The sequence below is a fragment of the Nicotiana tomentosiformis genome, chromosome 6 (assembly GCF_000390325.3).
Source record: "Nicotiana tomentosiformis chromosome 6, ASM39032v3, whole genome shotgun sequence".
NCBI lineage: Eukaryota > Viridiplantae > Streptophyta > Magnoliopsida > Solanales > Solanaceae > Nicotiana > Nicotiana tomentosiformis.
Genome location: NC_090817.1, coordinates 22431775 through 22454357, shown reverse-complemented (window position 1 = coordinate 22454357; position 22583 = coordinate 22431775). Strand labels below are relative to the sequence as shown.

At 39.6% G+C, this 22583-nt stretch overlaps 1 protein-coding gene and 2 long non-coding RNA genes across 3 annotated transcripts; 2 read left to right on the top strand and 1 right to left on the bottom strand.

The window, feature by feature from the left end:
• Positions 1–2203: 2203 nt before the first annotated feature.
• On the bottom strand, positions 2204–8748 carry LOC138893673 (uncharacterized). The gene is made up of 4 exons (XM_070178324.1): positions 8640–8748; positions 3410–3804; positions 2864–3055; positions 2204–2791 (listed from the first exon to the last, which is right to left on the bottom strand). Exons 1-4 carry the CDS (start codon positions 8746–8748, stop codon positions 2204–2206), a joined length of 1284 nt encoding a protein of 427 aa, XP_070034425.1.
• Positions 8749–15935: 7187 nt separating this feature from the next.
• On the top strand, positions 15936–16532 carry LOC104088652 (uncharacterized). Its single transcript, XR_684623.3, has 2 exons — positions 15936–16188; positions 16282–16532. It is a non-coding gene; the product is annotated as an uncharacterized lncRNA (long non-coding RNA).
• Positions 16533–20174: 3642 nt separating this feature from the next.
• LOC104088651 (uncharacterized) lies at positions 20175–21011 on the top strand. The gene is made up of 2 exons (XR_011409082.1): positions 20175–20423; positions 20540–21011. It is a non-coding gene; the product is annotated as an uncharacterized lncRNA (long non-coding RNA).
• The last annotated feature ends 1572 nt before the right edge of the window (positions 21012–22583 follow it).

The window sequence follows — 22583 nt, the reverse complement described above, 5'->3', positions numbered from 1 at the left end:
CTAAGGGGAAATGGTGAGAAATTCTACCCGAAGTCCTTTGGGAATATCGAACAACTTCAAAGTCCAGTACAGGGGAAACCCCGTTCTCCTTAGTATATGGCTCCGAAGCCTTGATTCCAGTCGAAGTCGGGGAACCTAGTGCTAGGTTTCGACATACAACAGAAGAGTCAAATCTCGAGGCTATGAATACTAGCCTCGAATTATTGGATTAAAAACGAGAAGCCGCTCTCGTCCGATTGACCGCCCAAAAGCAGCAGATCGAAAGATACTATAATCGAAGAACCAATCTTTGCCATTTTAAAATTGGGGACTTAGTGCTAAGGAAAGTCATGCTCGGCACCCGAAATCCAAATGAAGGAAAACTAGGTCCAAACTGGGAAGGACCGTATCAGGTACTTGAAATCGTCGGTAAAGGATCTTACAAGCTCGGTGTTATAAACGGCAAATAACTACCAAGCAATTGAAATGCGTCGTACGTAAAACGATACTACTGCTAAGGTATGACCCTCCCATGTTCGTTTATATTTCGAAACTAACCCTTGCAGGAGTTCGACCAGGAACAGGGACAAATTATTCAACACAAAGCCTTAGGCCTGAGAGCACGCGTTGCACTCCTTTTCCCTTAGACCAGTTTTATCCCAAATAGGTTTTTCGGTAAGGTTTGTAATGAGGCAACCATTGATCATGGTAACTTAGAACAATTCAACGGTATCTGAGGCCTCTTTACAATCAACCTCGAATACTGGGGGGCATTACTATCGAATAAATCAAGTTCGATACAAGAAAGTTACTTCATGTCAAATATGGTCTCGATAGGGAAAAGTGTAAGGGCCAAATGGTCAAAACGAACCATGCCCGCATAGTTTTGCTCGAACCTTGGCACAAAACAAGAACACATATATAATGACTTATGAAGAGAAACCTCTTTACCGATATCTCATATTTTGGAAAGTTCGTTGGACTTCATGATTCAAATAGGTTTAAGGGCCGATCACGACCGAAGGAGTTTGAAAAACTTACCCCATAAATCGGGGACTGGCAATTAAAATACCGAAGAAATCAAGATCCATAAAGCCTACGGGCTAATCATACTTCGAGTTCGAGCAATCACTCACTCGACCACTAAGCCTACGGGCTACTATTACTTCGAGTTCGAGCAATCACTCACTCGACCACTAAGCCTAAGGGCTACATTAACTCGAGCTCGAGCAAACACTTACTCGACTACTAAGCCTATGGGCTACATTAATTCGAGCTCGAGCAAACACTCACTCGACTACTAAGCCTACGGGATACATTACTTCGAGTTCGAGCAAACACACTCGACTACTAAGCCTACGAGCTACATTACCTCGAGTTCAAGCAAACACTCATTCGACTACTAAGCCTAAGGGCTACTCTTACCTCGAGTTTGAGCAAACACTCACTCGACTACTAAGCCTAAGGGCTACTCTTACCTCGAGTTCGAGTAAACACTCACTCGACTACTAAGTCTACGGGCTACATTACTTCGAGTTCGAGCAAAAACACTCGACTACTAAGCCTACGGGCTACATTACCTCGAGTTCGAGCAAAGACTCACTCGACTACTAAACCTAAGGGATACTCTTACCTCGAGTTCGAGCAAACACTCACTTGACTACTAAGCCTACGGGCTACATTACTTAGAGTTCGAGCAAACACACTCGACTACTAAGCCTACGGGATACATTACCTCGCATTCGAGCAAATACTCACTCGACTACTAAGCCTAAGAGCTACTCTTACCTCGAGTTCGAGTAAACACTCACTCGACTACTAAGCCTACGGGCTATATTACTTCGAGTTTGAGCAATCACTCACTCGGCCACTAAGCCTAAGGGCTACTCTTACTTTGAGTTTGAGCAATCACTCGACCATAATGCCTAAGGGTTACCTTACTTCGAGCCTGAGCAATACCTCAACCATAAAGCCTAAGGGCTACTCTTACTTCGAGTCCGAGCGAGCACTCACTCGGTTACAAAGACCACAAAGTATAAATTCGATCAAATTTCCCACAGCCTCGAACTTATGAAAACTTTCATAAGGCATGAATGAAACAAAATCCTCACAAGGCAGAAAATAAAACAGAGACAAGTCGGGGAAAGAAAAGATCTTTATATATACAAAAGTATTTACAACTCCCAAACAGGACCCTACACAAGAATCCAAAATGGAAAAAACCTTAAGTTTCCTGGTTATCTTCGGGGATGGTCTCTTCTCCATCGGGCTCCTCCCCGCTCTCGAATCCACTCTTACTCCCATCATCATCATCATCATCATCATCATCGGAAGCCAAGGCTCCAGCATCGTCTTCAAGCTCTTTAGCCCTTTTTATCTCTTCGGAAAGATCAAAAACTCGAGCATGGATATCCTCGAGGGTTTCCCTCCGAGATTGGCATCGGGCGAGTTCAGCAATCCAATGTGCTCGAGTTTGAGCGGTCTCGACTGCCTCTCTCGCTTGAATCTGAGCGGATTCAGCGTTGGCCCGATAGATGGCCATGAATGCATCCGTATCGGCCTTTGCTTTTTCTTCTTCGGCTTTGGCCTTAGCAAGTTCGGAAGCCAACCGAGCCTCGAGCTCCTTTATTTTTCTTGCTTGAACCGAGCTCCTCTCCTTTATGCCTTGAAGTTGACTTTCGGCCGATAATAATTGGGCTCGAGCAGTTTCGTTTTCTGCAGCAAGGCGGTCCATGCCATTTTTCCACCCCAAGGTCTCCGCCCATATCGTATCATCCTCCTTACGAAGTAGCCCAATCACCTCAAGCTTCTGCTACAACTGTGAGATCGAAATATTAGCCATCGTTCCAGAATCGAGCCGGTGAGTTTTAAAGATTATCATTACTTGCTCAGTCAGGTCGGTCTGGTCTTGATGAGCCTTGGCCAACTCGGCTCGGAGCTCCCTGATTTCCTCTTCCCTTTGCCCGCAGAGGAGTCTAAGGGCATTTCTCTCTTCAGTGACCCTTCGGAGGTTGGCCTCATACCGACTCAGCTCAGCTCGAGATCGGGAACATGCTTCTCGATGAACCACTAAGGCCTACGAAGAAATAAGAAAAGAAGTTATAAAAGAAAAACAAACATAAAGGTGGTACCAACAAAGGGAGTTAGAGCTTACCCGATTCAGAGCTTGTTGCACTTCATAGAAAAGGCCCGACATATCACTAGAGCCAGCAACCTCCTCGCCACCAGTAAACAAATCACGGAAGGGGTCCTTCCCTTCGTGAGACCGGCCTACCTCGAGGGTCCCCAAAGCTTGGGCTTCCCGAATCGCCCCTTCGAAAAATGCGGGGAGAGTAGGCGAGTCTCCGATTACTATTGCCCCAAATGAGTCTCTTGGGGCATTCTCTTCGGTTCAGAGATGTTCCGGGCCAGGCCATTCAGATATATCCACCGTTTGTTGACTTCGGTGGGAGGCATCCTCGATCTCTAGCAACTCGGGGACTTTTCCTGAACCCTTCTCCGATATCCCCCAAGTTTGAGGCAGAGGCTCATAAACCACCATCGATCCAGTTGCCTTTGGGGCATCGATGGTTTTCTTCACTCGGGGCACCAGTATAGACCCGTCATCTTTTTCTTCTTCCTCGTCTTCATCCCTTAGACGATGAACTGATTCTTCGGTCAAAGGGATGGTATTCTTCCTCGGCTTACGAGCCGCCCTTGTCTTAGGTTGTGGATCCTCGGAAGTAGAGGCCCTTTTTCTCTTATGGTCCTTCGCCAGTTTCGGGACCGGGGCCGGCGTCTCTTCCTCACCAGACAGGGGCCTCAAAACTGCATCTTTGCCCAGGCCTACACATAAGAAAATTGGTTTAAGTATATGGAAAACATTTCATTCGAACTATCAAAGACATGAGAAAAAAACTTACCATGAATTTTGGCCTCCCATCGACCCTTTGACAAATCACGCCACGAGCGCTCGGCGTATGTAGAGGTCGAAGACAGGTCCCGTACCCAGCTCTTAAGGTTAGGAACTACGTCGGGCATCCAAGGAACCGCTGCATCGCAAAAGGGGATATCGGTGAGAAAGAAAATGAAGGGGCAAAACAATAGGAGATAACAGCTGAATTACACTTACGCTTCATGTTCCATTCCTCGAGAAATGGATTCTTCTCGTCTGGAATTAGGTCCGAAGTCTTCACTCGAACGAACCTTCCCATCCAGCCTCAATCTTTGTCCTTGTCTATGCTGGAGAACATCACCTTGGTAGCCCAGTGTTGGAGTTTTATCAACCCACCTCGAAAGAGGCGGGGGCTGTGCAATCTAATAAGGCGGTCGAGGGTGAAAGGCATCCCCTCGATTTTGTTCACAAAAAAACGGATCAGAATAATGATCCGCTAAAAGGAAGGATGGATTTGACCTAGGGTTATTTGGTATTGACGGCAAAAATCGATGACAACAGGGTCGAGGGGGCCTAACATGAAAGGGTAGGTATACACACTTAAAAATCATTTCACGTGAGTAGTAATATCTTCCTCGGGAGCCGGGATTACCACTTCTTTGTTCTCCCAGTTGTAATCTTTCCTTATCTGTTCAAGATGCCCCTCGGTTATCGAGCACATATACCTCGATACTGGCTCGCATCGATCGGGAACCGACGAGCCTTTGTCGATCTTAAAATATGAGGTAAGAACACACGCCCCGGGAACACACTCTTCAGGTCATGGCTCCACCGGTATTTTGTCGGCAGCAGGTTGTGAAGAAGAAGCTTTTTCTTTTTGAGGAACAATTTTGGATGTTTTCGCCATTTTGGATTTAGAGATTGAAGATAGAAGGAGATGACAAGGATGTGGTGTTTTAAAGAAAGATTTTGCAGTGAAAATCACAGAAGAAAGATTTTTGCAATAAAAATCACAGACTTACAGATGAACTCAGAAGATATGAGAAAGAGCTTAGAAAAATTTGGAGGTTGAATACGTAAAAGTGATAAATGGTAAAAAAAAAGGGGGGGGGGGGTAAAGAAAGGGGCTATTTATAGATTGAGCAACGTCGGTTCAATATCAACTGTGGCCGACCACCGTCTGAAACGCATTAAATGCCTTGGTAAAATGAACCGACGGGACAGCTATCACGTACGTTATGGTCGGGCTCGATGCAAACGCTAGTGTATATCTAATCGAGTCGTTGGGAAATTATATCATTTCTCACCACATCCTTCCCGAAAAATGAGGGGACTATCTCTATACGGTCAAAATCGGTTTCGACCTTCGTATGATTGGTGAAGATGGACCGAAGAACGTCTTCATAATATTGAGGTGAGATTGAAGAAGGCACGAACGAGCTTCGAGTTTCGGGGTCAGATTAAATATCGAGCTCGATGTCATTATCGAGCTCGAGCCCAGATTGAGCTATAATGAGAAGCGATGGTGTCAATCTTCAGAGCCAGAGACCAACCGACATCGAGCCTGAGTTAATATCGGACCCCGAGTTAAAATCGAGCTCGAGCCCATATCGAGCTCTAAGCCTGAAAACTGACCGATAGCGAGTCCGATCAAGATCGAGCCAAGAGACAAGAGCCGTTACAGCCGCACTAAGAAAGGGAATCTCGGCGGAAATTAGGAAAAAATTGATTTATCATGGGGTCCCCACTATGTATTTTTTTATTATGTCCAAAGTAGGATCCCTCCACTATAAGAAGGGTGACTATTATTCCATCAAGTCATTAATAAACTGTAACTCAAATACTGTTGAGATATTCCCATATTAAGAGATTATTCTTTTTAGCTTCATACATAATTCCATTTTGTTTGTTCATAAATCATCTCCTTTCAACTCGGTTTGTATCATTTCTTTATAGTCAATATTCGATATTTTTACTTACTCTTACGATTTGTGTCAAATTATATCACATACCATTATAACTACGTATAAAATCAACTTTATCTGTTTTTCGGGTTAACATGTATTTTAAGAGATGTATGAGTTTCTTCTTCACAACTACAAGCATATAACAAACTTAACCTTAACACAAGCATTGTGACAGGACAAGAAATGAGTATTATTGCTGCTTTACACTTTCTGGTATTTTTTCTTATCTTATCAATGGATGCATTGTGTCTGCGAAGTGAATCCATAATCTTAGAGTTAGAGTACTTGTCCCCTGTCAAATTCAAAGAGAATATGAGTCATCCGTGGTCGAAATAAGAGGCAGCTGCTCAAACCTAATCCTTCGCCTATGCCAAATGCTCGTAAGCATCAGATCGGATTCAGTCCCCTACCCATCATGAAATAACAAGTTTTAGCCTCACGAAGAAATGCAGGCTAAGACTGCATATAATAGATCCGGCCATTTTCCGAACCCCGTGTATAGTGGGAGCTTAATGCACTATGCTGCCGTGCTTTTTAGTTTCAAAATGTGTAAATTCAACTTTTTGAAAAAAATTGTGAAAATTTGTACAATTGAAACAAATGGTCAGATGATTTGATAAGCCTCACGGGAAATTTGTTTCCAAAGTATGTATGGATATTATTTGAAGCTTGTAATTTTTATGGCCAGTTGATTAAATTGTTTAGTTAATAACATTTATTTTATGAATAAATATTTTTGTTGGTTTTTTCCTTCGGTGTACTCGCCCAGAAACCCTCCTAACTGTGTACTCCCTTAGATCTATTTTAATAAATAATAAGAAATGATTTGAAACCTTAATCCACTTTACTTGCTACTTGTAGAAAACTGCTGGAACTTTTTTCATTTTAATTATCAATTTTATCCATTTTCTATCAACCAAATCAAGGAAAGCGAAAAAATAATAATGAAATAGATCAGCTTGCAATTTACAGTGTAGATGTGGTCTGTGTAATTTCTACAAATAGAACAGGTATTTATAGAGATTCAACAAGGTAACCAACATGCCTTTTAAAAATGGATGCACGGTTAAAATTTGGATGGCACCTTTTCACAAAAAATAGGTCTATCCTTTAAAGAACGAGTAACATCCTTTAACAAAATATTGTGTCTTGTCCAATATTGTGTCTTGTCCATTTATGGGATATTACTAGATATGTTGTTGTTGTACGAAGGTTATCATACTTCATGATCTAGAAATTAATATTAAATTTAAAAAATTATATGTAAATATTTTATAAGCGATCTACTTGTCTAAATATTGGTATTCCATTAGTACATAGATATCACTAAAGGTGTTCATGGTTCGGTTTGGATCGATTTTTTCCTAAAAAGAAACCAAACCAAGTAAGTCGGTTTTTCAAATATTGAAACCAAACCAAACCAATTAAGTCAGTTTCTTATCGATTCGGTTTTTGTCGGTTTTGGTCAGTTTTTTGGTTTTTTCGGTTATTTATCGATTGTTTTCTTAAATATGAGACATACACTACCAAACATACATTCCTCAGACTACATTTTCAACGTAACACTATCAAATCAATTGCTCTTTGAGAAATATATCATTTGCCAAGATATATTGATGATAATTGAATCAACTAGTGATGAATAATTTAAGTACTCAATTAAAAATCGATTATTTTTAATATGAAATAAATTCTTGTACTTAGAAAAAGAAAACTACCAATCAAACTAAGATGTAAAGGCAAAGAATTAGATTATTATAATAGCAAAAAACTAGACTAAAAATATAAACGACTAATATGTACCATAAATTTTTAGAAATTATTTATATATATATATATATATATATATATATATATATATATATATATATATATATATATATATATATATATATATGTGTGTGTGTGTGTGTGTGTGTGTGTGTGTGTAATAATAAATTTAAATAGCTACTTCTATAGTCGGTTTGGTTTGATTTTTTCGGTTATTTTTTTATTAAAATCAAAACCAAACCAAATTTGATCGGTTTTTAAAATTTAAAACCAAAACCAAACCAAAGCTAAAAAGTATCAAATTTTTTGATCGATTTAATTCAATTTTCGATTTGGTTCGATTTTTTGGATTTTTATGAACACCCCTAGATATCACTCATTCCACCTCCTCATTCACTAAATTCTGAAGTCACTTTACTAATATCAAAAAAGCTAACGGGAGTGGTTGCATCAATCAGCAGAATCAAGGGCGTGGTAACTCCAATCAAAATCGCATTATTCTTGTCCCTCAACTAAATAAAATTCTGTTATCAATTCAAGGCTTAGCACCGACAATAATTGCTTTGCTCAAATCACTAACTCTTCTTCTTCCGTTAAAAAACCGTAAAACGGTACAATTAAATTTATACGTAATTTATAGACAAACAAATCGATTTAATTCTAAAATAAAAAATAAATTAAATAAGAATGTAAAACTTAACGTTGAAATCGAGATAAGACAGCAGAGAGCTTGGCTCCGGGAGCAGAGCATCAGAAGATAGTAATAACAATATTAAGAAGCAAGAAAGTAAAGTGTTATTAAACTTTGAACAGTATATAGTATAAGTTTGTCAGGAAATTCACCCCCCTACAATGGTTGTTGGAATCCTTATTTATAGTGGCACCTAGGTAATAAGGTCCTAGGATCAAACCCCTCTTAAATGATAATTATGGGGGTCATTGCGGAACGTGTAATGACAGGCTATGAATGTCATATTCTCTATAACGGATTATGTATTTAATACTGCAGAATATTTTTCATTGAATGTTATCGGGTGGTAGGCATTCACCTGTCTTCACGAGCAATGTTCCCTTCGGGGGCTTCCCAGTGCCAACCGAAACTGTTGTCTCCGGTCTTGACTTCCACCTGTCTTGCTTTTCATCTGTTTCAGGTTCCATGAGTCATTTTATTATATGAGCATTTAATATGAACCGATTTTATCCTAAACGGATAGTCCCCCTGCTTTTCGGTGGCACATCCTTGTGTCATCGGGAAGTTGGTAAAGATACCTTTCTTGGCGAAAACTTTACTGACTCCCTCTGAAAAATTTCTAACGCTTGATTAGACGCATGTCTCTCTGCATTTAATGCCCCGAACACGCGTCATCCCACGATTCAATAATACTTTTGCCGATTATCGAGGTAATCATGACCACAATTTTAGCCGCCTATTCCTTTACTTATACGCTTCAATCTTCTTCTTTTATACTTCATAATTTCTCAAACTCTCATTATTCAACTTACACTTGTTTTCAACTTCCTCTAATCTTCCTCTTCAGAGAAAAACCCTTACTTCTTTCTGATAATTATGGCCTCTTTTTCCAAAACTTTCAGTTCTTCAAAGAACAAAGAAAACACTGATGATGATGATGCTCCTACGGTAAGCCCCATTATCCACATAAGGCTTACTACAACTAAGGACTTCGAAGAGAAGTACCCTATTGTTAATCCCCGCACATGGGTTGTATGCGTATATCCCTCTTCCATCCGTCCTTCCAGCATACATGCTGTGAAGGAAGACTGTGGTTGTCAAGATTTGAACAGTATCGCTTCTGACCTAGCGGAGCGGGTAACCTTCTCCAAGAAGGATTATATGTAAGTTTACACGTATCCCTTCACTTTGGGCCCGTTCTCATTGAGCGGGAGCTTGATTTCGTTATCTTGGAGTTTTGCTTCAGTTACCAAGTCTGCTTAGCACATGTGAGTCTTTCTGTGTGGCGGACGGTCGCTTGTATTTGGCGTCTATGCCAAGAGACGGGGGAAGAGCTCTCTCTGGCTCGACAACTGAAACTTTATTCCGCGGAAGATCTTCTGTGGGAGAATGATAAACTTCAGCAAACGTGGTGATCATGCTTTGCTCAACAGCATAAACGATGACAACGATCGAAAATAGATGGAACGGTTGGTTGTAATTTCCACCAAGGACATCATCCCGACCACAACTCCATTCTTTTATGAATCATGGAACCGTACTCGTAAGTTCAAAGTATGTCTTTCCATTTGATTAAAGATTGTCCCATGCTACTACTGATCCTTCTTCTCTCATTATTTCAGCAACTCGATGGATACCACCAAGGGTTGAAGGTTTGGACCAGTGGGTCCAAAACACTTTGGACGTCACCACGCCTGAGACCCGTCGGTGGAAAGAACTAGCCCTTAAATACGGGTGGAAGGACAAAAACCATTGTAGGTTGAACTTATCTTGTTTTTACCTTATGTATAGGAAAACTAGCAAACTTTTATCTCTTGTTGAATTCAGGTCTTCCATAGGGCTCTGTTACCATCCCCGAGGAGGACGTTTTGGCCGATCCTGCTGATGCAGCAGGGTTGTTGCAGGAGGCTTTCACCCGAACGGGTATCATCAGGTCTGCGGTCTGCCTCAGGTGCAAGTGCTTTCTCTCGAAATCCCCGACCGGAGAACAAGCAACAAAAATGCGACGTTCATCCGCGATAGAGCGCAAAAATAAAAAGGCAAAGAGTGTCACGCTCGAGCTAGCCGTAGACACTGAGGTAATCGATAATTTTGGATGAGTCAGTGATGAGGGGGCTTCTCTATATAGAATACAATGACGTTCATTAGCTCAACAGAATGCTCAATCTGTTGAGCAAGTTACACTAACCGAGGATGATGTCCAAGTGCTCTGGGGATTGTGATATAGTGGAAGATGCCAACTCTCGCTTCTGATTCCCAGCCGCTGTTCCCAGTGCCGTGAGGCTGGGTATCGGGTCTCTTCCATCTTCGGCTTATGAGCAACCAACAACTAACATTATTTTTTCCACAGCTGCTTCACAACCTACAACGCTATCAGCCTCAGCTTATTCTTCGCCAATTTGCCTTTGCCACCAACAACTGCTATACCATCTCTACCGGTCGCAGTTATCCGAAAGGAGGATATCCCTCTTTCCCAGTCCCAGTTCATGGGAATTTGCGACATAACTATTCGGCCCCCTTCGATGATCCCTAAAGGAGGAGGAGTGTTTCCCTCTCAGTTTCTACCGGATTCTATCTGTTATCCTAGCCGGTGGAACTTGCTGATTATCTGAAGCCTCTAGCTTCAGAGAAGGACATGAATAAAATACAGTCTCTCTCTCTCGAGAGAGAGTGTTTGATGAACAATGCCATGCATAACGCAACAGCGGTACGATCTTTGTTTCTTCTGTTATTCCTTCTATCTTTGTTATGGCAGGATTTTTAATTTGTACTTCTGTTTTACATGCTAACTTCCTTGCTTCCGAGGGCCTTCAGAGGTTGATCCTTGACAAAGAGAAACTCATCTCCGAGCGGGATCAATTGTTGGTCGAGCAAGATCAAACTGTTGCTCGCCTCCTGAAACTGAAAGTACAAGCTGCTGAGGCCGTTGAATTGGAGGCTCCGTTGTAGAAAAGCGAGCAAGAGGTAGTGACCCTTAGCCAAGAGGCTGCCCTGTTAAGGGTATAATTTGAAGAAGCTAAGGCAAAGTGGGTTGAGGTGCAAAATGCCATTCTTGCTGCTGCCGTTCGCAAGGTTGCATCTACTGAAAGATTGAATAATTTGGAGGCAGTCTTGAACTCCAAAGCTGAAGACGTTGTTGTTGTTGTTGCAGAAAAGCATGCCCGGTTGGAAGAGAGGCATAAGAGGGTCATAGAGCATAACAAAGTTTTTAACTCCACTATCCGTGACCTTGATGTCACCCTCCAAGCAGCTAGATTAGAGCGGAATAACCTTTCGACCGAGGTTGACCATCTTAAGGAAGAACTTCAGCACCGAACGACTTCCCTCATTGTTGAAAAAATATATTTTATGTATATCATGAGGAGAAAAACCCCGGAAGAGGCCAAAGCGGGTGTCATTGACTTTGATGCCGAAATCGTCAAGTCCTGTAAGCTGGAGTCAACTGCCCGAAGAGGTCTCCCGGTCCAACCTAATAAAACTGACTCTTCTGGTTCCGGTTCCGAGTTCTCGGGAATTGAAGAAGAACCTGAAGGAGATGATGGTGAAGGCCAAGATCTTGAGTTGGCGGCATATCAGCCTACTTCTCTTGGGGGTGAAGATGCTTCTCTTCCCCCGGATTTCGGGGATGTAGTAGTTTAGCTTTTTTCTTTCTTTCTACTTTGTTTTTCCTTTCCATATTTTTGTACTTGTGCTGCTTGGCATGTTTGTTTTTATATTGAAGTGTTTTTTCGTTTAGGTATTGCACAAATTTTTCTCTTTGCATCGAATTATGCAAGGCTTCGGGTGCATTTGTCCCCGATAGCGTTTGGATTCCGGAGATAAATTCTTCCGGAATCAGCCTTTTACTGTGAGGGCTTCATAAGAGAGGGCACTCTTATGTTTACGGTGCTTTTGAAGATGACGTCTCTTGTTCATTCCGATATTATTATTTGAAATACTTGTTTAACTTTCAAATGATAAAATTAATTCATCGTTCAGACAAGAAACAAGATAAAAATAAAAGGACTTTACTTTATTCCATCCATTTTCAAAGTATATAAGCATTCGTTGTGCTAAAATATTGCCATTACTTGTGGCTAACTTGTGCCACTTATTTCTACGGGGCTGGCCATGTAGTCCCCCGGTCCCGATGATAAAACTTTATTCCCGGATGTCGTAGTCCCGGTATTCTTGTATCATTGCCTTGGAAAGATCTTATGTACAATTGACCTCCCTTGAAGTTGTATCGAGCTGATTTAGTACGCAGCGCCCGAGATGCCTTGGGATCTTTAGGTAGCTTCTCGTGCTCGAGATAGTCAATGATCTCATTTCTCCAGTCCCAGACCAAATTGGCCGCGTTTACTTAGTAGTAGCTGCCTACGTCCAATACCGAATGCATAAAGTTGCATGACCGTACAGGGGTCTGTTACCTTCATTTTCGTGGACGATCCCAGATTGGCTAGCGCGTCTGTTTCCGCATTTTCTTCCCTCGGATATGTGTAATTGACCATTCTCTAAACCGCGCGAATAGAGCTTGGACGTTCACTACATATTGTTGCATGCGTTCCTCTTTGCTTCTAGAAACTGAGATCGTGTTCATCTCCCTTGCCGTCGGTTGGTCACCCCTTATCTGTTTAACCCCCTCCGGCGTTGGGAATTTTAAGAGTTGATGGTATGTTGACAGTACAACCTTCATCTCGTGTATCCATGGTCTCCCAAGAATGATATTATAATCCATATCGCTATCTACTACTTCGAAAAGGGTTGTCTTAATTACCCCTTCAGCATTTGTGGGCAGTAGGATTTCCCCTCGAGTTGTTACACTGGCTATATTGAACCCGGCGAGGAGCTTCGTGGCTGAAATTATGCTTCTGGTTAATTTAGCTTGTTCTAGAACTCTCCATTGGGTAATGTTAGCCGAACTCCCTGGGTCCACCAAAATGCGTTTGATCTTAAAATCTAAGACATTAGGAGAGATTACCAGGGCATAGATTTGTGGAAGTAGGAGTCCATCTGCATCCTCCTCCGTGAAGGTGATGTCGTCTTCAGCGACTTCCCAAAATCTCTTGCTATGAGTCACTAATACCTTCGTCTTATTCGCTGCCGAGAAAGTTACACCATTAATTTCGTTCCCCCCCAAAATCATGTTGATCGTCAGACGGGGGGATCTTTTCCTGCTTTTGAGGATTTCGCGTTATCCCGGTTGCGACCGTAGTTGTTCTTGGCTCGGTTTCTTAAGAAATCTCTGAGATGGCCGCTTTTCAGTAACGTCGCCACCTCCTCGCGCAGATGCCAGTAGTCCCTCAGTCTGGTGGCAGTTGGTCCCATGGTACTCGCATCATAAATTAGGATCCCTTTGACTGGGGTAGGATTTCATTGGCTTCGAGAACCATGCTTCCTTAATGTTCCTCATAACCGACACTAATTCCACCACACTGACGTTGAAGTTGTATTAGGATAGCCTGGGGTAAGCGGAGTCTCGAGAGCATGATACCTCTTTGTCCTGTAATGATCTACTATTCCAGCCGCGATCAGCTCTCCCATCGGTAGAGAATCTATCCGTCGACTGAAAACCTCTACCGTGTCCTTCGGCCCTGTCATAGGGCAAAACTGACCTCTAGAAGACCGTCGATCTGTGTCGAAATCTTCCTTCGATTTCTCTTTATTCTTCTCTCGGTCCCGACCCTTGGTTGATGCCGGGAAACCGATCTGGTCGTCCTCAAATCTTATCTTTGACCCGTACCGATTGTGAATATCCGCTCATGTTGTTGCATGAAATTCGAGCAGACTTTTCTTCAATTTTCGGGAAGCGTCGGAGCTTCTTGGATTCGACCCTTTAGTAAATACTTCAGCTTCCCATTCGTCTGGTACGGCCGGTAACCGCATCCTTTCTTTCTAGAATCTGGTCACGAACTCCCATAGCAATTCAGATTCTCCTTGTGCAATACTGAATATGTCGGCCTTTTGGGCATGTACCTTTCTAGGCTCGCCATGGGCCTTGATAAAAGAATCAGCGAGCATTTCAAAGGAATTTATTAAATGCTTGGGTAAAAGCGAATACCATGTTAGGGACCCTTTCGTGAGGGTCTCCCCAAATTTATTCAGTAAGACTGACTCGATCTCGTGTGGAGCTAAGTCGTTCCCCTTACTGCCATTGTGCAGATGGTGATGTGCTCCTGAGGATCCGAAGTCTCATCATATTTTGGCACGTCCGACATCTTGAATAGCTTCGGGATCAACTCTGGTGTCATGCTTGGTTTGAATGACAACTGGGTGTATTTATTTGAATCTCGTCCTTTTAATACTGGCAGTGCACCCGGAATTTGATCTATTCGGGCATTTATTTCCCTCATGAATCGGATCCTATACCGTTCCCCCTGGCCCTATAGAAGGCAACTTTTCCCCTCGGGGTATTGTTGTCAACCCTCGGAGTTGCTTGGTTTGCGGGAGCACCGGGAGGAATGGGACCCCGTCCATTCGCATTGTTGGAAGCACCCGATAATGCCTGCTTCAATTCCGTCATGACATGATCCTGTCGTGAGAGGTGGCCTATAATAGCCTTCTCCTGATCCCTCAGGATTCTTACTGTTTCAGCGACATGCTCGTTCTCAGTATCATCAGGTGTTGCCTCTCGTACATGTCGTGGATATTGCCATGGACCGGCATGGCCTCATCCCCCTCGTTGCGGGTATCACTGATCGAGTCTTCGTGCTAAGGCTGATTTTTTTGAGCCTCAATATTGTGTGTGACGTTGACATTGTTATCTGTCATTTTAATAATTTTTTTGCTTTGAACAAAGAATCAAACAGGCTAGTAATAGATGCAAGGATTAACTCAATGACGCAACTGTCTAAGCCCCACAATGAGCGCCAAACTGTAACCGTAAAATGGTACAGTTGAATTTATACGTGGTTTATAGACAGCGAATCGATTTAATCCCAAATGATAAATAAATTAAATAAAGAATGTAAAACTTAGCGTTGAAATCGAGATAAGACAGCAGAGAGCTTGGCTCCGGGAATAGAGCTTCCGAAGATAGTAATATTAAGAAGCAAGAAAGTAAAGTAAAATTAAACTTTGAACAGTATATAGTATAAGTTTATCAGAAAATTCGTCCCCCTCCAATGGTTGTTGGAATCATTATTTATAGTGGCACCTAGGTAATAAGGTCCTAGGATCAAACCCCTCTTAAATGATAATTATGGAGGGCATTGAAAAACGTGTAACGACTGGCTATAAATGTCATATATATTCTCTATAACGAATTATGTATTTAATACTGAATAATATTCTTCATTGAATGCTATCGGGTGGTAGGCATTCACCTGTCTTCACGAGCAACGTTTCCTTCGGGGGCTTCCCGGTGCCAACCGAGACTGCTGCCCTCGGTCTTGACTTCCACTTGTCTTGTTTTTCATTTGTTTCTGGTTTCACATGTCATTCTATTATTTGAGCATTTAATAGGAAAATATTTTGTCATCAATTCTCTGCTCTCTTTTTTTCCCCTTTCTTTGACCGGAAATTTCCATTCAAACATGATTTTTTTTTATTCAATATTGAGTTGTAGAGGTTTGACTCTTAAGTTATGGTTGGCAAGTGCAAACGCGTAACTAAATGAGTATTTTAAAAGATCAATTCCCTGTGTGGGTTTCTTCATCTCAACTAGAAGCTTATATGACAAAGACACATTTCAGAACTTAACACACAAACATTGTGACAAGTCAAGAAATGAAGAATATTTCTGCTTTCTACATTCTCGTTATTTTTCTTATTTTATCAATGGATACATTGTGTGTAGAAAGCGAATCTAGGATCTTAAACATATCCCCTTTTAAATTCAAAGAGATGAGTTTTATCAGAGGTCGCAGAAACAGGCAGATTCTCGTCAAACCCAATCCTTCGCCAGCCGCAAATCCTCCTGGTCGTTTGTACGGACCTAAGAGACTTTAACTGACTTTTTTCTGTCTTTTTTAACTGTTTTCTGAAAGATTTCTTACAGTAATTTTTTTTGTTGCACGCAGAGTCTATAGTCCACCACCGATGAGCAAGAAATAAGGAAACTCTCGATGATGGAGACAAATCTAGAAATATTTGTTATAATTTTATTAAATTTCACATATAAATTTATACTTTTTTGATTTCCACTCGACCAAGATGTATTTAGGCAACTCTTTGGAGGCGCAGTATAAAAAGTATTGATTTGCAATGCTTTTATGCAATATCAAAATATGTTACTTCAATTATTGAAAAATTAGTGAAATTGACACTTCAATTGAAATAAAAAGTCAAATGCTTTGACTTTGTTATTCTAAACTTTACTGTTCCTTTTTAGAACAAAAAGAGTGTTACTATCAGAAAATAAATAGGAGTAGATTATTATTACCGAAGCTAGTATCACAAGCTGGTTATGTGAATGTGTCCAATTGGCAGTCTACTATTGGTGGTGAACTGGTCTTGTATAACAGTCTGATTCCAGTCAGATGCTTTGACTTTGTTATTCTGAATTTTACCACTCCTTTTTAGAACAAAAAGAGTGTTATTATAAGAAAATAAATAGGAGTAGATTATAATTACCGAAGCTAGTATCACAGGCTGGTTATGTGGAGGTTCCATGTGGCAGTCTACTATTGTTGGTGTGAACTGGTCTTGTATAACAGTCTGGTGTCCGCAAAACTTCTCAGTGAAATCGTTTGCGAACACTCATCTTATTTGGGAAGACTTGAGCAGGCTGTTTTTAGCTTCTTCTTTTTTTTTTCTTTTTTTTTTTTCTGGGGTCTAATATGAGATGTATAACGTGCTCATACTCATCCATTAGGTAACGTGCTCATACTCATTCATTAGGATGTTCCCCTTCAAGAGCTCCGCTAGGAAGAGCGGTTTTATAAAGTTAATCGTGTGTGAATTTTTCAAATTATGTTGAATTCTAATATGAATATACCTTCTCTAAACCAAACTTATGTTATGATAAGAGGATGAATCTCGACATTGCTCTTGTCTAACTGTTATAGTTGACAAATCTGATCCATTAGCTATTCAAGTTGGTAAAGGTTAGGGTACAAAGACAAGCAGCATTTTTTGTAACTTGAAAGGGCATACAAAGGAAAATTATTACAAACTTATTGGATGTCCTACTTACTTTGGAAAGTCCGGCCTTTTCATCTTTTGAGAATCCAAGAAACAACACACTATGTCTAGAAGTTCAACTGAAGAAGAATAAAAAAGTATAGCATCAGCTGTTGCAGAGATCGATTACATGGTTGGTTTGCTTGTTTAAGGAGTTAGCTGTTGAGTTACAAAGTGTTGTTACAGTGATGAGCGATAGCAAATTAAAGCTGCTATACAAATACTAGTCAAACTAAATATATCGAAATTGATTGTCACTTCTTCATATATATATATAAGATCAAAGATGGAATGGTGAAGACCATGTATATATATATATATATATGTGCCTACTCAAAATCAACTCGGCTGATTTGTTAACCAAAGGCTTGGGGCAATGCCAACATATGCATCTTTTGGGCAAGCTGGGTGTGCTCGATCAATATATTGCACCCTCCAGCTTGAGGGCGAGTGAGTATTATCGGAGCTAAGCTAGTATACAAGTTGGTTATGTGAAGGTGTCCAGGTGGCAGTCTACTGTTAGTCGTGAACTGGTCTTGCATAACAGCCTAGTTCCGGCTTAGCTAAGCTTAATTACAGGCTTAGCTATTACTCCATCCGTTCATTTTTACTTAGCACGTTTTGACTTTTCACACCTCTTAAGAAATAATAAATGAAGTGCATAATTTATCATGATACTCATATTAATTGATGCATATTTTATTGGATTAGAGAAAATGATTTGAAATGATTAATAAATACTGTGGGTATAACAGGAAAAAAAATTTGTCTTCTCTTAATATGCGTAAAGTGACAAGTAAAAATAAAAATCTATTTTTAGTATACCTGCCAAGTAAAAGTGAATGGAGGGAGTAATTTGTTAGCATACTCACTTGTATATATTGGCATACACAAGTAATGAAATGTGAGCGGTTATTATAAGTTTATAGCATTCCCTTCTTTTCTTCTTCTGCAGGTACCTCCATTGGAGAGCTTTGAATTCTCCATTTTTATTCTCTGATTAGTTTATATTTTGCCAATTATTTATGATTGATAAAGATTACATTGGTAGGTAAAATTTGGAATTATGTTCCAATTATTTAATTTTGAACGACTGCAAAATCTGCAAGATTGTATCACTAAACCATGTATTTCGAGTAGGCAAGTTAAATGTGGGTTTAGTGGGAAACAAATCCTTAAAATACGTGACTTATGGACACTTTTGGTATTTACTAAACGGGTAAACACGTAAGTACATCAAAAGATATTTATAAATTGATTTGAGTATACCAAAATGCCTTCATAATCTTGTCCCTTCAGAAACATATGATGAATAAGAAATAATCTCCTATTATTTTCCTAAAAAAAGAAATCCTTATCACAATTCGACAAAGCGATCGGATATTACTCCTCTTTCTTTGAAGTCACACGGTCGACTCGGTCCGCAATTTTGTGGTGGAGTTGTTTGCTCTAAATTTCAACCTTCATATTGAAATTTCCCACAATGTTTATAAAAATCAACATTGTCCATGTTTTCCCCTTCCTTTTTCACCCCTTTTTCCTTTTATGAGCGAGGGGAGGTTAGTTTGAAATAAATGCATGGTGATATCGACATAAGTAAGAGATATTGAAGACCTTAAAACACTTGTAGTAGATGTAAAATTAATTAAAATAAAAGTCCCTCATTTCTAAAATTTAAAATTTTAAATGAAGTGGTTCATAAAATTCAATATGAAGTCTACTGCCAACTACTAACAAAATATTTCGCATGTTTGACCCAAAAATAAATATTTTGAGGTAATTGTACTTTACTGAATCTTTTTCCATATAAAAGGATGCGTTAAGACGTTAAACAAACTATATAAAGAATGGTCCCTCTTTAAAAGTCTAATCTTTAGATAAGGTAGCTTCCATAATTCAATAGCTTCTTTTGACTTCTTCTTTAAGAACGGCTGAATTTGTTGAAAATCTATTTAACGAATGGGATTAGCAACAGCAATGGTACAGTTATGTTTAATTAGTATTTAATTCTAGGATACATGCTTGGCAGCATTTTCTGTCTTGTCATATCAGTTTTTTACACATTAAAAATTAATAATAAGAATTATTTGACTAATTCTTCGTTATTTATTCTTTGATCTTTCACTATCGCTTCTTCATCAATTGGGTAGAGTGAAAAGGAAATTGATTGGAGAAAAATAAGTGTTACATTTTAACTTAAAAATTAGACGCTCTTTTAAATAAATAAATAAAAATTAATATCTCCTCCTTTCCGTGCTTATTCATTCAAACCAATCAACCCCTCAATAAACTTAGAATGAACCTTTAATTTTAGCTTCTAGAATTTTATTTTTTTCACATGTCGAATAGTATCTTTTTTTAATCTACCGTTAAGCAGGGAGGTATCTTCTTTTTCTTTTAATTTGGTATAGCATTTTCGGGAAACAAGGGAACTAAAAATAACATTCTGTAGCATAAGTTAGTAGACTTTTCTTATACTGATCAATAATATTTTCTGATCCAATAGGGTTGAAAATTATACATTCTCTCCTCCAAAATAGAATATTCGGGATTTAAACTCTATGGGTTCAACTATTAAAGTTTTTAGCATTGAACTTATAATATTTTTAAAGTTATCGGTTCATATCTAATATTTTTACAATTTTAATAAATATTTACTCCGCATAAAAAATTATGGGTTCAACTGAACCCGTCGATAACACATTACATTCGCCCCTGATCCAAAAGTCAAAGACGACATATACGAAACATTTTTCTCAAATTCTGTCATACTGAACCCACACATAATTTATGGATAAGCTGATTCCACCCCTATTCTTCCACACTTTGGACTTGCTATAAAAAATCATATTTGGAGGCAAAGTGGAACAAGATATATAGTTTTAGAGAAGCCTAGGCGTGGAAATTAAAAATGTCTATCTACAAGAACACAGTTACATGGCCTCTGTTAATGCTGGTTTTCTTTGTACTGTGCATGAATTCGTGGTGTGAACATGGTGAAGCAGCAAGAATCTTCTCAGACTTCTCTGCAATTCCAGGTGTTGCATATCTTCCCTTTTACTCTTGATCTCTCCTTTTGTTTTTAGACAAAACAATGTGTGTGTGTTTAAAGTTTGTGTTTTAGACATTTGAATGTGTTGATATCGTTATTCGCAGTGACGCAAAGGCTTGGCGGACTAGACAGCAACCGCCGGAGCACCAGGGAGTCTCCCGGAGGGAGCTATCCTGCCCCGGCAGCTAATGTAAACGACCATGTACATCACTAGCTACTGCTTGATGTCAGTGGCGAAGTCAGAAAATTCAATAAGGATATTCAAATTTTGAACACTCTTTGCCCTGTGGGCTACGTAAAGGTGTTCAAAATCTATTTATTAATTAATAACAACTACTTAATATTTTACCTTATACGTAGTATAATTTTTTGGCGAAAGGTGTTCAGTTGATCACCCTCGGGCCAACATAGCTTCGCCCCTGCTTGATGTCATAGTATGTTGGATTATCTATGTAACTGGATCAAGATTTAGTGACCTCTATTTTGTTGTGGACTTCTCACTTATAATAAGAAGACTTTGTTTTGTGTGTGTTTAAGAGATTTTTCTATGAAAGCAATGAGAGTATATTTTACTTAGTTTGTATTCTTAATAACTACATCTTTTCCTGAATCTTTCCATGGAGGTCGAGTGAAAAAAAGTTACTTCCTTGACCTTTGAATCTTTGATGTGCCTAAAATTTAGACTTCATAAGATGAACACAAAAGGAAACGGTTGATAATTATAATAAAGAGAAGATAGAATCTTTGTTTCTACCTTTGAATCTTGCCCATGATTGCCATTCACATGAGTAAAATAATTGTAATTAGCCAAAAGGAGGTGTTTATGAAATGATCAGTTTCTATTTGGAGGAGTAGCTTTACACTAATATACACAACATTTAGATTTCTACAGCAGAGAGGACAACTAACACCTTTCTAACTCATGGTTGTTTGGCCAAAAATTTGGAGGAAATGCAAGTTTCACCCCCTTAGATGACAGTACCACTAGGAATCAGTGCATCCTTGATAATATTAACAATCCCGCTCTTAATGAAGTATCCATTAGTCTCCCTAGCTGCTTCTTGAACACTGCCAATATTAGTGATCTGACAATATAAAATTCCATGTTAGGGAATCAAACTTATTTAGCTCATTCATATTATGGAAAAAAAAAATTAAAAGGAAAAATCTATGAGATAATTAGAGAAGTCAGTCGGACTAAACACATAACTCGTCTTAGCTACTAGGTTCGCAATTAAATATCTATACATATTTTAAGAATTTTATTACAAATACAAAGTTTAAGCAAAAGCTATTAGGTTTGTCCGAATCCCTAACTAATGCTCTCCCTCCACCCCTGGCAGGACATATCATCATCATATGCTTCCTGGAGCACGCGGAACAAATTTTGTGTAAATGAGAATTTCAGACATAATAATAGCGGAATGACTTCAAAAAATTGATTAGGTTTCCAACCTTCACATTGTCCCGTACACGAGCATTCTTGTCGATAATAGCTCTCTTTATGTTTGACTTCTTGCCAATGCCGATTGGAACACTGCCCTTAGCAGAAAGAAACCTCCTGTCAGCATCCCTCTGAACCGAGAAAGGCGTGAAAGTGAGTTTAAAGGCGTGAAAAGAAGTTTTTTTATTTTTTGTTCTGTACTTTCAATTGATGCTACTTACTCCATGCTATCTCACATACAGAGCAAGTCTAATAACAGAGGAAATCCTTTTTTTTAAAAAAAATCAGTTAAATCAGATTTGGGATAGTTTGTGAATTATTAGCTAATTGCCTCATAATAATCTGCTCCCATCAATCGGGGAGCAGTTGCAAGATGTAAGGCCCCGTTTATATCTTCTGGGAACTCAGCCCATTTATATTCCACCATACTGTATGGCGCCACCGAAGTTGAAGGAATTGAAGGAGCAGTTGCAAGATATAAGGCCCCGTTAAAATTTCCTAATGATTTAAGATTTTAAAGTGCGCCAACGGTATTTGGGAATAACGTGTTCGAGTATTAAAGTAGACCCATGGAATAGAACCATATTATTTTGAAATGAAAATATATGTTTAAGGTGTGTTGGAAAATACTAAGGAGTTCTGTGAATGGCAAGAATTTGTGTGGAACCAATTGGATACATTAAGTGGAAAGGATATCTCAATTC

Excerpts from the sequence above, each read along its gene's own strand:
- LOC138893673 (XM_070178324.1), bottom strand. The coding sequence starts at position 8,748 with ATGGAACCTGAAACAGATGAAAAGCAAGACAGGTGGAAGTCAAGACCG. Across the intron at positions 3,805-8,639 it reads AACATTGCTCGTGAAGACAG|GCCTGGGCAAAGATGCAGTT; the intron begins GTGAATGCCTAC and ends TCTTATGTGTAG. Across the intron at positions 2,792-2,863 it reads AGACCGACCTGACTGAGCAA|CAGAAGCTTGAGGTGATTGG; the intron begins GTAATGATAATC and ends TCACAGTTGTAG.